We start from the raw sequence: 13155 nt of genomic DNA on the forward strand, positions 1-13155 counted from the left end.
GGTGCTCCTAAACCCCACCCCTGATCACTTGGTTCACTGACAGGATGGTTCATCCTACCTGGCTCGGCTGAGGCCTTGTGAAGGCAAACGGGAGGATGGTGGCTCCTGAACAAAGACCATGCCCATCCAGAGCTTCCTTTGGGTGGGAATCTCAGACACTTCTGGTGTCCAGCCCCATCTGAGGACTTGAGTGTGCTCCTCAGATCCAGTTGACCCTACATTTAAAGGCCACCAGCAGCAAGCCAGACCACTGTCCTCGAATGCCAAGGGCTGCCTTACCCTAAATACAGTGGTCTTGGACTGTCAGCTGTGTGACTATGGTTTAATGGGGAGATGGTTTGTTCCATGTTTCTCCTGCATGCCAATGTGTGAGGGATCAAGCTGCTTCTCCAGCGGCCCAGGCTCCTCTTCTGTTCACCGGGGCTCCCAAAGCATCCTACTTCCTGCCTGGCTCCCCAGCTCTCTTACTTACTTAAGCCCCATCCACACCTCTCTATCCAAACTCTCCTATACCAGATTTTGCTGCAGCTGACTGCTCTTTTCCTGACCTAGCTATTTCTACTCTTTCTTCTTGGAATTCTGGGCCCACAGACTTCCCTGGAGGCTTGTTGATGGTCTCTCCTTGGTTCTGAGACCCAGCCCCTGAGCTGGTATCGCCGGGTCCCCAACATAGTGCAGACACACCACAGATGATAGGGACAGGGAAATGTGAATTACCCTCAGGGGATCAGCACAGGATGCCATACCAAACTCCGTCAATATGTGCGACTAATACCATGTTAATAAAAGGGAGAATCTAGTACAAACCACAGACTTGGTTTTTTCTCTCTCTTTTTCTTTTTTTACTTTCCCCATTATTTGAAACAAACACACTATAAACTAAAATAATTTCTTTCATAGAAAGAAAAGAAAAAAGAAAAAAAGTCACGTTTATCTAATTCCAGTGATGGTGGATATAGCAGCATTGGAAATAAAATTACAACACCAAACGCCAAGTTCCAGGCAAAAGACAGTCACCGTGTAGAGCCTTTCTTCGACGCTCCTGGGGCACACTCCTATGTGGCCATGTCCCCTCCCCTGCCTGGAGGTGGGGACAATTCACAGTGGCAGAGATTCAGAAGCTCTTGAGGCAGATGGCCTGCAGCATCTCACTTCCAGGCCAGACAGACACAAGAGAAGCTTGGAGACAGGCTGGTGGCCAACAGATCTGGTGACCGTTGCCTCAACAGCAGGCTCTGAGGGTTGGTCTTGAACTTGGGGAGGGGGGAGGCTCCAGGAGACACTTTGTCTCTGCAGCCTGACTATGCCCTAATGTCCCTGAAGTCCATACAACTCAAAGTGAGGCCAAAATCTCTGAGCACCTTTGGGGCCTGGGCATCACTGCCAGATGAACTGGGAAGGTTTCCTGGGAAGAGACCTGAGTGTTAGGTGTCAGGGCAGAGAGAGTGAGAGGCTATGGTGGTAAGATGCCAGGCTCCAGGATCCTTCTTAGCAGACCCCATCCGCTAAGTACCCTCTCTACTCAGGATAGAGCTCTGTTCCATGCTTGGTCACTTTAACTCTGGGGGATTGCAAATCTCCCTCAGGGGAGATCTGGTAAGGAGGGTAGGAACGCCCAGGCAGAAGGGGTGCAGAGCTTGGAAAGGAGTTCCCAGGCATGGGGGTGAGATCGGCGTCACCCCTGAGTTCTCCATGGCTCATTCCATCAGGAGATCCTGCTATGTACGGATGAGGCTTGCAGTTGGAACTGTACACGGGGACTGAAAAGGAGCCATATAGTAGCTGAATTGCCTGCTCAGAACCTAGGCTTCCTTAGGAGCTCCTCCTTCCCTGGAGTTTGTTCCATGAGTCCTCGGTGAAGCCTTGCCTCACCCCAACGGAAGGGGGTCTCCTTCCTTTCTTCGTGCTCAGAAGTTCTAACCACTCAGGGTGAAGTCCCGCCCCCACTGGATCCCCAAGCCCAGTAGGGCCCACCCTGAAGCACCCTCTCAATCTATCTAGAGCAGCGCCTCTGGGAGGAGGGACCCCAATCCCTCCCCGCCCATCCACGAACCCCAACTAGTTGAGGGAGTTGCTCACCTGTACCGATTTGAGCCCTGTCGGGGTCAAGAGAGAAGCCCAACCCATATGGGGTAGGACCCCCGTCCCAGATTGGAATTTCATCCCTAGGTGGAGCCCCACCCTCGGTAGAAACCCGTATCCCAGGCAGGAGCCTCTCCGCTAAAAAGGAACCCAGACCCCAAGCAGGAGCCCCTCACAAGTAGGAGCCCTGCCCTCAAGTAGGAACTGGATCCTCAGGTATGAGACCCCTCCAAGTAGGAACCCTGCCCCCAGGTAAGAACCCTGCCCCTAAGTATGAGCCCTGCGCCCTCCGTTGGGAACCCTCCTACTTGCAGGTGTGCACGTCATAGACGCGTGTGCACTCCTGGCAGCTGACGTAGCAGCACCAGTGGAAAACACAGTGGCACTTCTCCCTTCGTCGCTCAGTGCGCGCGTTATGGCCGCGCCCGCAGCACAGCAGGTCACACCCGTCTATGCCGTGCGAGCTCACGTTGCAGGTGCGGTCGCGCGTCCCAAAGGAGCCGGTTTCAGGGTTCGGCTCACAGAAGTTGGGCGAGGCCTCGTAGTAGACCAGGTCGCGCTCTGTGGGCACCTTGAAGTACGTGTAACGTGGTCTCAGGGTCTCCACCCAGCCACGGGACTCGCGGTGTTTCTCCACCACCATCTCCGAGGCGCTGTCGTACTTGTCTTTGAGGAAATCCCCGACAGTGCGGAAGTCCGGCTGCGACCACCAGCAGGTCTTCACTTCGCAGCTGCCGGAGAGTCCGTGGCATTTGCATTTGAGGTGCATGTGACTGGCGATGGCCTGAGGAGGCAAGCACAGAAGCCAGTGTCTGGCCCTGGTGTGACTCAACCAGGGGGTCCGCTCTTTGCTTGCAGCCCACCTACTCCAGAAAGCCCCTGCGACTCCTCTCTGTGGGCACTTAGTGCCTTCACCTTCCCTGTGGTGACCTAGGTCTTCCCTGCCAGATCCAAGACCTCAGGGGCCTGGGAGCTTCTTTCTCCATGTAGGTCCCACTAATTCTCTTTCCAGGGGTGTTTTAGGATAGAGTGCAGGAAGCAGGGAGCTTTCAGGTGGACAGTGTGGAGATGCTGGAGGGACAATGTGGGGTGTTGTCTGGAGCAGATGCTATGGGCTTGTTGCAAAGACTCGGAGTACCTGGCAGGGGCACTTAGAGTGGTCCCTAAACTCGCAGGGTCCTGGATGAACAGAAGCTTTCCCTAGGGACAATGGAGACCTTGCTCCTTCTTTAGGGGAAGGAGCAGAGTTGCTTCAAGAAGAAGGGAAGGAATCCTGCCTCCCTTTCTTTGGGGAAAGGCGTGAGGACAAGGGGGCAGACAACCACCAGCACTGTCTAGAGTGGCCCTGTCCATTGTCCTCAGTTTCCAAGCCCTCCCTAACACATACTCCCTGTTCCTTTGCTCTGGACTTCTAGCCTTCCCACCCAGCCCATAAACATCTGCTCTGGGCATCTCCTCGTGTCTTTCCTTTTACATTCCAAGAAGTACTGTCTGCAAAAACACACGCTGAGTCTTTAAGCCTCATTGTAAGAAAAGCATGCAGGATGTTGCATTCATAATTTCAACATCCACTGCACTATGGATAAATAACAAGCTGGCCACGGGGGTAGCTACTCTTTAGGTCTGGCTCTGGTCGAGGTTCTCATGCTGGATGCCTGGTCCCAAGTATGGTGATGCTAAGAACTTGAAGAGGTCTTCATTGGAAGGGAAGAATGTATACCCCTTGACAGTGTATAGCACAAAGTCACCACCACAGTAAACAAAGAGCTACTTCAAATGACCAATGGGAAGTTTTGAATGTTCAAACAGAAAAAAAAAATTTTTTTTTTTTCATTTTGAGACATGTTCTCACTATGTAGTTGCTGGCTGGTCTGGAACTCAGTACATAACCCAGGCTAACCTTGAACTTGTGGCAATTCTGCCTGTGCCTCCAAGTGCTGGGATTGCAGATATGCACCACCATGCTCAGTTAAAATAAATTTTCAGGTGATAGGAATGCTTCCTACCCTGATCTGGTCATGATGTTTTATAGTTGCATATTGAAAGGCCTCACTGTACCCTGTAAGTAGGTTCAATTATGATGGCAGTTAAAATAGTTTAAATGGAGGCAGGGAACTGTTAGGTTGTTAGAAGCTTCCCTCTCAAGGACCTTGCCTGCTGCTCACCTGCTGCACACTTGCTCTGTAAAACTACCAGGAGTCTGAGACACAGGCCATCTTCATGTGTCCCTTGCTAAGAGTGACAGTTCACCTGTCAGATCCCAGGAGTCAAGAGTCTAGAGTCTGGAATGTTCTCTCTCTCTCTCTCTCTCTCTCTCTCTCTCTCTCTCTCTCTCTCATTCCCCTTTGTTCATTCTATATACAGTCTTGGATGGGAGGAAGGAGGAGAGAGGGTTGTGACAAAAGAGGAAGACCAGTCCATCATGATGGCACAGGACTATAATCTATGTGGATGCTGAGGCTGGGGGATTGAGAGTAGGCGGCTAGTCTGAGCTACACTGTAAGCCTCTTTCCAAAGACTCCAAGTGTATTTTAACTGGGCATTCAAAACTACAGCTACCCGAAAACTAAACCACCCAAGCAGCTCTGGCCGGGGCGTGCAAGGATTTGTATCGGGAAGCATCGGCTTAAGACCTCGATCAGTCTGGGTTCAGATCTGTTTGCGTCTCATCTAACTCTCGGCTGCTTCTTCACCCTTCCTATTGAACTGGCCCATGAGCATGGTTGAATAACACCATGCCCGGCTGGTTCAGCTTGTCCAATACCCACATTCCTCTCGCAGCCAGGCTTTCTGAAAGAGACTTTTTCCATCTCCCCTTCCTCAGTCTCTCTAGTTTTTGTTTTACTTGGTCAAAGATCTCAATAGCAGCTGAGACCTGCTGGCTAAAGCAGGGATCCTGGCCAGTGCTCGCCTGCGTGGCGTAATTCCTGACGGTGCAAGGCCGTGCGTCGCAACATGCAGGGCGGCCACAACCCTTGTCTGGCTGCTTCTTTATTTTTGAATGGAAGGTGTGTCTGCTGCTTTCTTACTGTGAAGTGTTGAAATTGACTACTTTCTCTCACCTCTTACTACACAGCCAACCCGCTCCCCGCAACTTCTGCCCTAAAAACCACAGGATGATCTGTCCCTTCAGTGGTCATTGCCGATGGCACGGGCTGTACTAGCAAGCATATTCTTTTGTTTGTTTGTTTTGTTTTGTTTTGTTTTGTTTTTGTTTTGTTTTGTTTTGTTTTTCAAGACAGGTTTCTCTGTGTAGTTTTGGTGCCTTTCCTGGATCTCGCTCTGTAGACCAAGCTGGCCTCGAACTCACAGAGATCCGCCTGGCTCTGTCTCTCGAGTGCTGGGATTAAAGGCATGCGCCACCAAAGCCCGGCAAGCAAGCATATTCTAAGATGACACTTCCTTTTCCACACAACTTCCTGTTCTGCGATTAACACACCCGCTGTGGGTCAGCTCTGTATTTTCTCGCCTCTAACCATCCTCTTAAGATGTCCAAGCATCAGGGCTGGGGATGAAACTCAGTTGGTGGGGCACTTGCCTAGCATGCCGGGCATGAAGGGCCTGGATTTGATCCTTATCGTCTCATAAACCGCATATAGTGGTACACGTCCACAGTCCCAGCACGTGGGAGTCAGAAGCAGGAGACTGGAAGATGGTCATTCTCAGCTACAGGGAATTCAAGGCTAGCTTGGAATACATGAAACCTTATATCCAAAAACAAAAAGGGGCGCAGGGCGGTGGTGGCGCACGCCTTTAATCCCAGCACTCAGGAGGCAGAGCCAGGCGGATCTCTGTGAGTTCAAAGGCGCAAAGCTACACAGGGAAACCCTGTCTCAAAAAACAAAAAAACAAACAAACAAACAAACAAAAAGGGCTGGCGAGGTAGCTCAGGGGGTAAAGGGCTGGCCACTAAGCTAGCTGACTTGTGTTCCCTCACAGGACACTACATGGTGGCATGAGAAAACCGACCCTGAAAGCTGTCCCCTACACACACTGTGGAACATGCATCTACACACACACACACACACACACACACACACACACACACACACACACACACACACTAAATGTAATAAAAATATTAAGCCGGGCGGTGGTGGCGCACGCCTTTAATCCCAGCACTCGGGAGGCAGAGCCAGGCGGATCGCTGTGAGTTCGAGGCCAGTCTGGGCTACCAAGTGAGCTCCAGGAAAGGCACAAAGCTACGCAGAGAAACCCTGTCTCAAAAAACCAAAAATATATATATATATATATATATATATATATATATATATATATATATATATATTAAAACAATGCCTAAAGATATTTACTCATTTCACCTTCAAGACATCTTTTTGCCATCCCATAAATTTTGTGAAATGGTGCTGTCTGAAGACAAATCTTTTCTACTGTACTACTCCCTTTTCATAGAGTAGCTGGGAACGAAATTCCTGATTTAAAATCATTTCGTCACTCAGAATCCTGAAAGTGTTGCTCTATTTTCCTCTAGCTTCCAGCGATGCCTTTTTGATACCCCATCGTTTGCAGGAATGCCAAGGATTCTCTTTGAAGCTTGGAGGGTTTCTCTAGGTTACAGGCTCTGAATTTCATAACGTCTCGGGCAAGGGGGCTTTCCCATTTTTTTTAAGGTTAAAAATGGTGTGTGTGTGTGTGTGTGTGTGTGTGTGTGTGTGTGTGTGTGTGTGTGTGTGTTTGGGTGTTTGCATGTGTTCAGGTACCAGAAAAGGGCAGCAAGTAGCTTGGAGCTGGACTTACAGCCAGTTATGAGCCACCCTGTGTAGGTGCTGAGAGCCAAATGCTAGCCCTCTAAACCAGTGGTTCTCAACCTTCCTAAATGCTGTGACCCTTTAACACAGTTCCTCATGTTGTGGGGACCTCCCCTCCCCAGCCATAACATTACTTTCGTTGCTACTTCATAACTGCAATTTTGCCACTGTTATGAATCATAATGTAAGTATCTGGTATGCAGCTGGCCGTAGGTGACTCTTGTGAAAAGGGTCATTCCACCCCCAAGGGATCACAATCCACACCTTGAGAACCACTGCTCTAAAAAGTGCATCAAGGGCTCTTGACCCCTGAACGTTCTCTGTCCGTCTTTCTTCATCCTTGAAGCAGGGCCTGTCTCTGCTAGCATCCCTTGTCTCCCGTGAACATACCCCACAAAACTCTGGATGAAATGTTTGCTTTTGTTTTTTTACATTATTATTATTTGGTTTTTTGTTTTCTTTTGAGACAGAGTATAACAATGTCACTGTCCTGGCTGTCCTAGAACACGCTTTGTAGAGGAGGCTGGCCTTAAACTCACAGAGATCCACCTGCCTCTGCCAAGTGCAGGGATTAAAGGCGTGCGCCATCACCACCCAGCAAATTTTTTTTAAAGTACTTAAGGCCAGGCATGGTGGCACATACCTTAAATCCCAGCATTCCAGAGCAGAAGCAGGCAGATCTCTGAGTTTCAAAGCCAGCCTGGTCTACAAAGTAAGTTTCAGGACCACCAGGATACAGAGAGAGACCCTGTGTCAAAAACAAACAAACAAAACCTCCGCCATGTATTCATTTATTATGTCCATATGTAAATGCACACATGCATGTCACAGGGTGTGAAGGTCAGAGGTCAACTTGCAGGAGAAGTTTGTTCTTCCTTCTACTTTGTGGGTTGTAGGGATCCAACTCAGGTTGTCAGCCTTGGAGGCAAGTGCGCTTATCCTATGTGCCGTCTTGTAGGCCCCATATTTTCTATGAGCTCTTCTTTCTCACTCATTTTTAAAATTAACACATTGCTCCAATGTCACAGGGACAGTGTTTGATCTCTTTGGGGAGACTGATAGTTTTTGTGAAGTTTTTTTTCTTAAAGTGCATATTTTATGCAAATTCTGTTTGTTTTTTAAATAAAAGGATTTTTTTTTTTTTTTTGAGACAAGGTCTCACTGTGTAACCCAATCTGGCCTCAGACTCACAATATAGCCCAGGCTCAAACTCATGACCCTCCTGCCTCAACCTCCCAAGTGCTGGGATTGCTGGCCTGAACCATCATATCTAGTTCAACTTTAGGTTTGTGTTTGTTTTATTGTGTGCTTCCTGGAAAATTTATGTGTTTTTATTTTTTTGTTTGTTTGGTTTTGTTTTTTGGTGGGGTTGGGGTCAGGGTCTCTATATGTAGTCCCAGCTGTCCTGGAACTCTCTACGTAGGCCAGGCTGGCCTCAAATACACAGAGATCCATCTACCTCTGCCTCCCCAGTGCTAAGATTAAAGACTTGCACCAACACTCACCCTAAAGTGATCCAACCGCCATGTTCGAGAAACCCCCTCCATTCATTCTGGGAGAGCTGGGTTCCCTAGAGGAGAATATCCTATCCTTTGTCTGAAGGATAAGTGGATTGGAGCTAGTGTTGAGCGTTAGGAAGAGGTGGAAGGTCTGAGGATCTGAAGTTACTGATGTACAGAGTTAAGTTTCACTGTGATAACTTGTCCTCAGGCATGCTTGGCATCTCCAAATGTCTGCTACAGTGAAGGGCAGGCAGGTGCCTGGCCACAGGAGCTGTGCAGAGGAGCCAGCAATTATGAAATACTTGCTCGCTGACTTGCTTGCTTTTGGAGACAGGGTCTCATGTACAAGGCTGGCCTTAAACATTATGCAATAGAAGTTGACCTTGAATGTCTAATCCTCCTGTCTTGCCTCCACTGAGTGTTGGGATTACAGGCCTGCACCACCATACCCAGTTTAAAACGCCTGTAAAATACACTTTCAAGAAATGTCTCTGTTTTCACCTCCATCGTCAGCTCTGTTTCTCAAGATAGCTGACAGCCATTCCTGGGTGGTGCGAGGTCCCTCTTCAGTGGATGACTCAGTTCTTGGCTCTGCTATACCGCTGAGCACTACCTATCTGGACACTCGTGCTCTGAGGAGGGAAGCCGGGCTGTATGTGAGGGGCACTAAGCATGTCTGAGGATAAGCAGCTGCAGTGAAACTTGTCTATGTATGAAAGTTCAGACCTTCCCCTTCTCCTGAAATCTCAGCATCAGCCCCTGAAGTCCAGGGATACCCAGAAGAAGATAAATAAAAGGCTATACCTAGGTATAGCCAGAGGAAGAGATCTTCAACAATGCTCTGTTATATTTCCCTGTTCTGTTCCAGATTCTCACATTCCTTTGATAACATATTTTCTCTCTCTCTCTCTGTCTCCCTCTCTCCCTCCCTCTATCTGTCTCAATAGCCAATAGCCTGTATCGTCTCTGCACTATAATTCTCTATCTCAATTCAATCTATATCTACTATATCAACCCATCCATTCATCTGCTTCTCCCCTCTATTTTTTTTTACCTTTCATGCCTTGTCCTTTTATGTATCCAGAACCCTCGGACACTACATGCCCTATGGCTACCTCCCTTCACTTGTCTCCTTCCCAGGGACCCTAAGTCCACAGGTGAGCTTGGCATCCTCTGGGAACACAGTGGACACTTGAGGTACAGCTGAGTAGTGTCACGGGGTCCCTTGGTAGAAGGAAAGCAGCCCTGCAGCCTGGTCACCAAAAGCAGCCCTCCTCTACCCTGTTCTGCCCCTCTGGGCACCCCAGTGAAAAAGCAGCTCCTGCTTTGGAACCCTGGGGTTCTGTGTACATACCTGGCGCCCAGCCTCGTTGTTGTGACGGTTCATGGCAGAGCGGGCATCTGGCCGGTTCTCCCTGGCATCAGCAAACTCCCGAGACACCATTCCGCCAAATTCAATGTCCTCACTGCAGCCGCCCCACTTCCAGCCCTCTCCCGGGGAGCCCTGGAGGCGGCTGCTGCACCCACAGATGGCGGCTGAGCCTTCTGCACAGGAGCGCGTCACTGCAAAGGCCACTCCAGCAGAGGCAATGGCGTGGACAAAGGCTGACTCCCGGGTGGCTGCAGAGGAAGGAGATGAGGGTTATGGAGGCCAGGTGAGGAGAGCTGCAGTCCAAAAGGCAGGAATCCAAAAACCAGGCCTGAGAAAGGAGAACTCAGTACACACAGGATCTACCATTGTGCTTCTAGGGGTCTTCTGAAGAATATTGGCCCTAATCACCAATGCCCCAAACTGTGTGTGTGTGTGTGTGTGTGTGTGTGTGTGTGTGTGTGTGTGTGTGTGTGTGTGTGTGTGTAAGTGCATACATGCCTGCGTCAGGGTTATGTTAAGGTAGGGTTTTACTATAGCGCTTTGGCTGGCCTGAAATGCTCTAAGTAGACCAGACTGGCCTCAAACTCACAGAGATATGCTTGCCTCTGCCTTCTAAGTGCTGGGATTAAAGGCATCAAAGGCATCATCACCAGGCCCAGCCCTTAGTTTTGTTTTTTGTTTTGTTTGTTTTACGGTAATTTCAGGTCTTACACTGAGTTGGTGTTTGTGTGTAGAAGGTAAGGGTCTGGTTCCATTCTTCCATGAGTGGATATTGATATCCAACTTCCTAGCACCATTTATCAAAGGGATTGTTCTTTCTCGAATGTATGTTCTTCATACATTTTGCTGAAAAACAATTTGGTGTAAATATGTGGCTTTACTTCCTGTGTCTGTCGTTTTATGCCAGCACTGGATGGTTTTTGTAGTGATAGCTTATGATAGCTCCATAGTGTGCACAATGAGATGTTATTTAGTCACAAATGAGATTCTGCCACTTGCAACAAGACTGACAAACCCAGAGAACATTATATGAAGTGAATGAGCCAGACACGGAAAGACAGGTGTGGAATCTAAAAGCCTTCATTTCACAGCAGGAAGCAGAGTAGGCTAGCTACCAGAGGCCAGGAAGGGGAGAGGCTGATCACTGGGTCCAAATTCCAGTTAAAGAGGAGGAAAAGGCTCTGGTATGCTGCTGACCAGTAGTATGAGGGCAGTGGAAAATGGATTGTATTTTAAAAATATAGCTTAAAAGGGATTCTGAACATTCTCAATGAGCATGCTAAGAACCCTGATTGGATCATTTTTAATATGATCCTATACTGAAATATCACACAGCACGTTAAATACATACTAAAATGTAATAAAAATAAATAGGAGCTAGGGCTGTAGCTCAGTTGGTAGAGTGCTTGCTTAGCATGCACAGAGCCCTAGGATCTTATCCCTAGTACCACATAAACTGGGAATAGTTGTGTACTCTGTAATTCTAGCATCAGGGAGGGGGAAGCAGGAAGATTAAAAAATTCAAGGTCATAGAGGCTAGCTTGGGCTACACGAGACATGAGAGACTTAAAAAAAACAGATAAATAAAATAAAATATAATGTGCTACAGATGTAGCTCAGTGGGTAGAGAACCAGGTTGGCATGCCAACGGAACCTGGGATCAAGCCCCAGTCCTGGCTGGAATGAGATGGTGAAGGTGCACAGGCCTATAACAGAATCCCGATCACTCCAGAGGTAGAAACCGAGAAGCAGAAGCTTCAGGTTCAGCCTTAGCCTCAGACAGTTCAAGGCTAGCCTGGGCTACATGAGACCTCTCTCACACACAGACAGTTCAAGGCTAACCTGGGCTACATGAGGCCCTATCTCAGCACAAGAAAAATTAAATCTTTAACACTATAAATTAATATTGAAAATAAAAACATAAAAGGTAATAAAAGATTTTTAAACCAGAACTCACTACACACCTGTAATGCCTGTACTTGGAAGACTGAGGCAGGAAGATTGCTTTGAGTTCTAGACCAAATAGGACAGCTCTTCTTGGTTATCAACTTGGCTATATCTGGAATTAACTAAAGCTGAATCTGCTGGATACACCTGTGAGGGAATTTTTTTATTTGTTTTTCAAGTCAGGGTTCCTCTGTGTACCCCTGGCTGCCTGCCCTGGAATTTGCTCTGTATAGCAGGCTGGCCTTGAACTCAGAGATCTATCTGCCTCCTGAGTGCTGGGATAAAAGGCACGCACCACGACTGCCTGGCTTTTTTTTTTTTTTTTTTTTTTTGTAAGACAAAGTCTCTCTGCATAGCCCTGGCTGTCCTGGAACTCACTGTGTAGACCAAGCTGTCCTAGAATGCACAGAAATCTGCCTGCCTCTGCTCCCTGGGTGATGAGATTAATGGTGTATGCCACCATGGCCTGGGATTTTTCTTGATTGGCTCATTTAAGGTCAGAAAACACACTTAAATCTGGGCTTCACCTGGTGGCAGCCTATATAAAGGACACGGAAGAAAGCTTCACTTTTTTGCCTGCTTGTTCTCTCGTTGGCAAGTCCATTTCTTCACTGGGGTTAGAGCTGACTTCTTTGGGATTCTTATGTATACTGAAGACCAGCTGAGACATCCAGCCAACTATTGGATTCTTGGACTTTCTGTTGGAAGACAGTCACTGTACTAGCCAGACCATAGCCTGTAAGCCACTCTAATAAATCCCATTTTAATAGAGAGAGACTCACTCTGTCACTTGTGTTTTTCTAGAGAATCCTGGGTAATACACTAGGGTTCCGAAGTACACAGCCTGGTGTTCAGTACCACGTGTCAGAGTGCAACGCAAACCAATAGGGTGCTATCTCATGCAAGCACGGGACCAGTCAGGAGAGTGAAGAAAACCCAGCCTTGCACAGGAGGAGGGTGGAAGGAAAATGTCCATCATGTGAGAGTCAGTTTGGCAACACAGGGCCTTATCAGAGGCTTCAGTTACCCATAGCTTGTCACAATTTGAAAACATTAAATGGAACATTTGGGGGCCTAGAGAGAGAGCTCGTGGAAGGCTGCTTGGCTAGCATTTGAGAGGCCATAGTTTCCAACCCCAGCACCACATACACAAGGGAAATTCCACACACACAAAAAAAAAAACCAAGTTTTTAAATTGCATATTGTTCTGAGCAGTGTGGTGAAATCTCACACTGTCTTGTGCTGTTCCTTACATAGACATACCTAACCATTGTGCAAAGTATCCATGTTGTGTGTATATATATATATATATATATATATATCACAGAATAGTCTCTCAGTGGTTGCCTGGAGATCAGACAGACAGTTGCCAGGTTCAACGTCACAACGCTTGTGGCTAAAGTCACTCTTGTTTTACCTAACGGTGGCTCTGAAATTGAGTGGTGAAACTGGCAATCTGCCCAAGGGAAGCCACAGAGTAAGA

The 13155-nt window shown here is 48.1% G+C and overlaps 1 protein-coding gene across 1 annotated transcript in view; it reads right to left on the reverse strand.

Moving 5' to 3' along the window:
- Positions 1-827: 827 nt before the first annotated feature.
- Positions 828-13155, reverse strand: part of Wnt3a (Wnt family member 3A) — a 47118-nt gene continuing 34790 nt past the window's right edge. The window contains exons 3-4 of the mRNA XM_006997223.3: positions 9708-9973; positions 828-2866 (exon numbers count right to left, since the gene is read on the reverse strand). Coding sequence (XP_006997285.1) covers positions 2387-2866; positions 9708-9973 — 746 coding nt within the window. The 3' untranslated portion in view covers positions 828-2386. The remainder of the gene's footprint in view (positions 2867-9707; positions 9974-13155) is intronic.

This window comes from Peromyscus maniculatus, chromosome 8, assembly GCF_049852395.1.
Source record: "Peromyscus maniculatus bairdii isolate BWxNUB_F1_BW_parent chromosome 8, HU_Pman_BW_mat_3.1, whole genome shotgun sequence".
Lineage (NCBI taxonomy): Eukaryota > Metazoa > Chordata > Mammalia > Rodentia > Cricetidae > Peromyscus > Peromyscus maniculatus.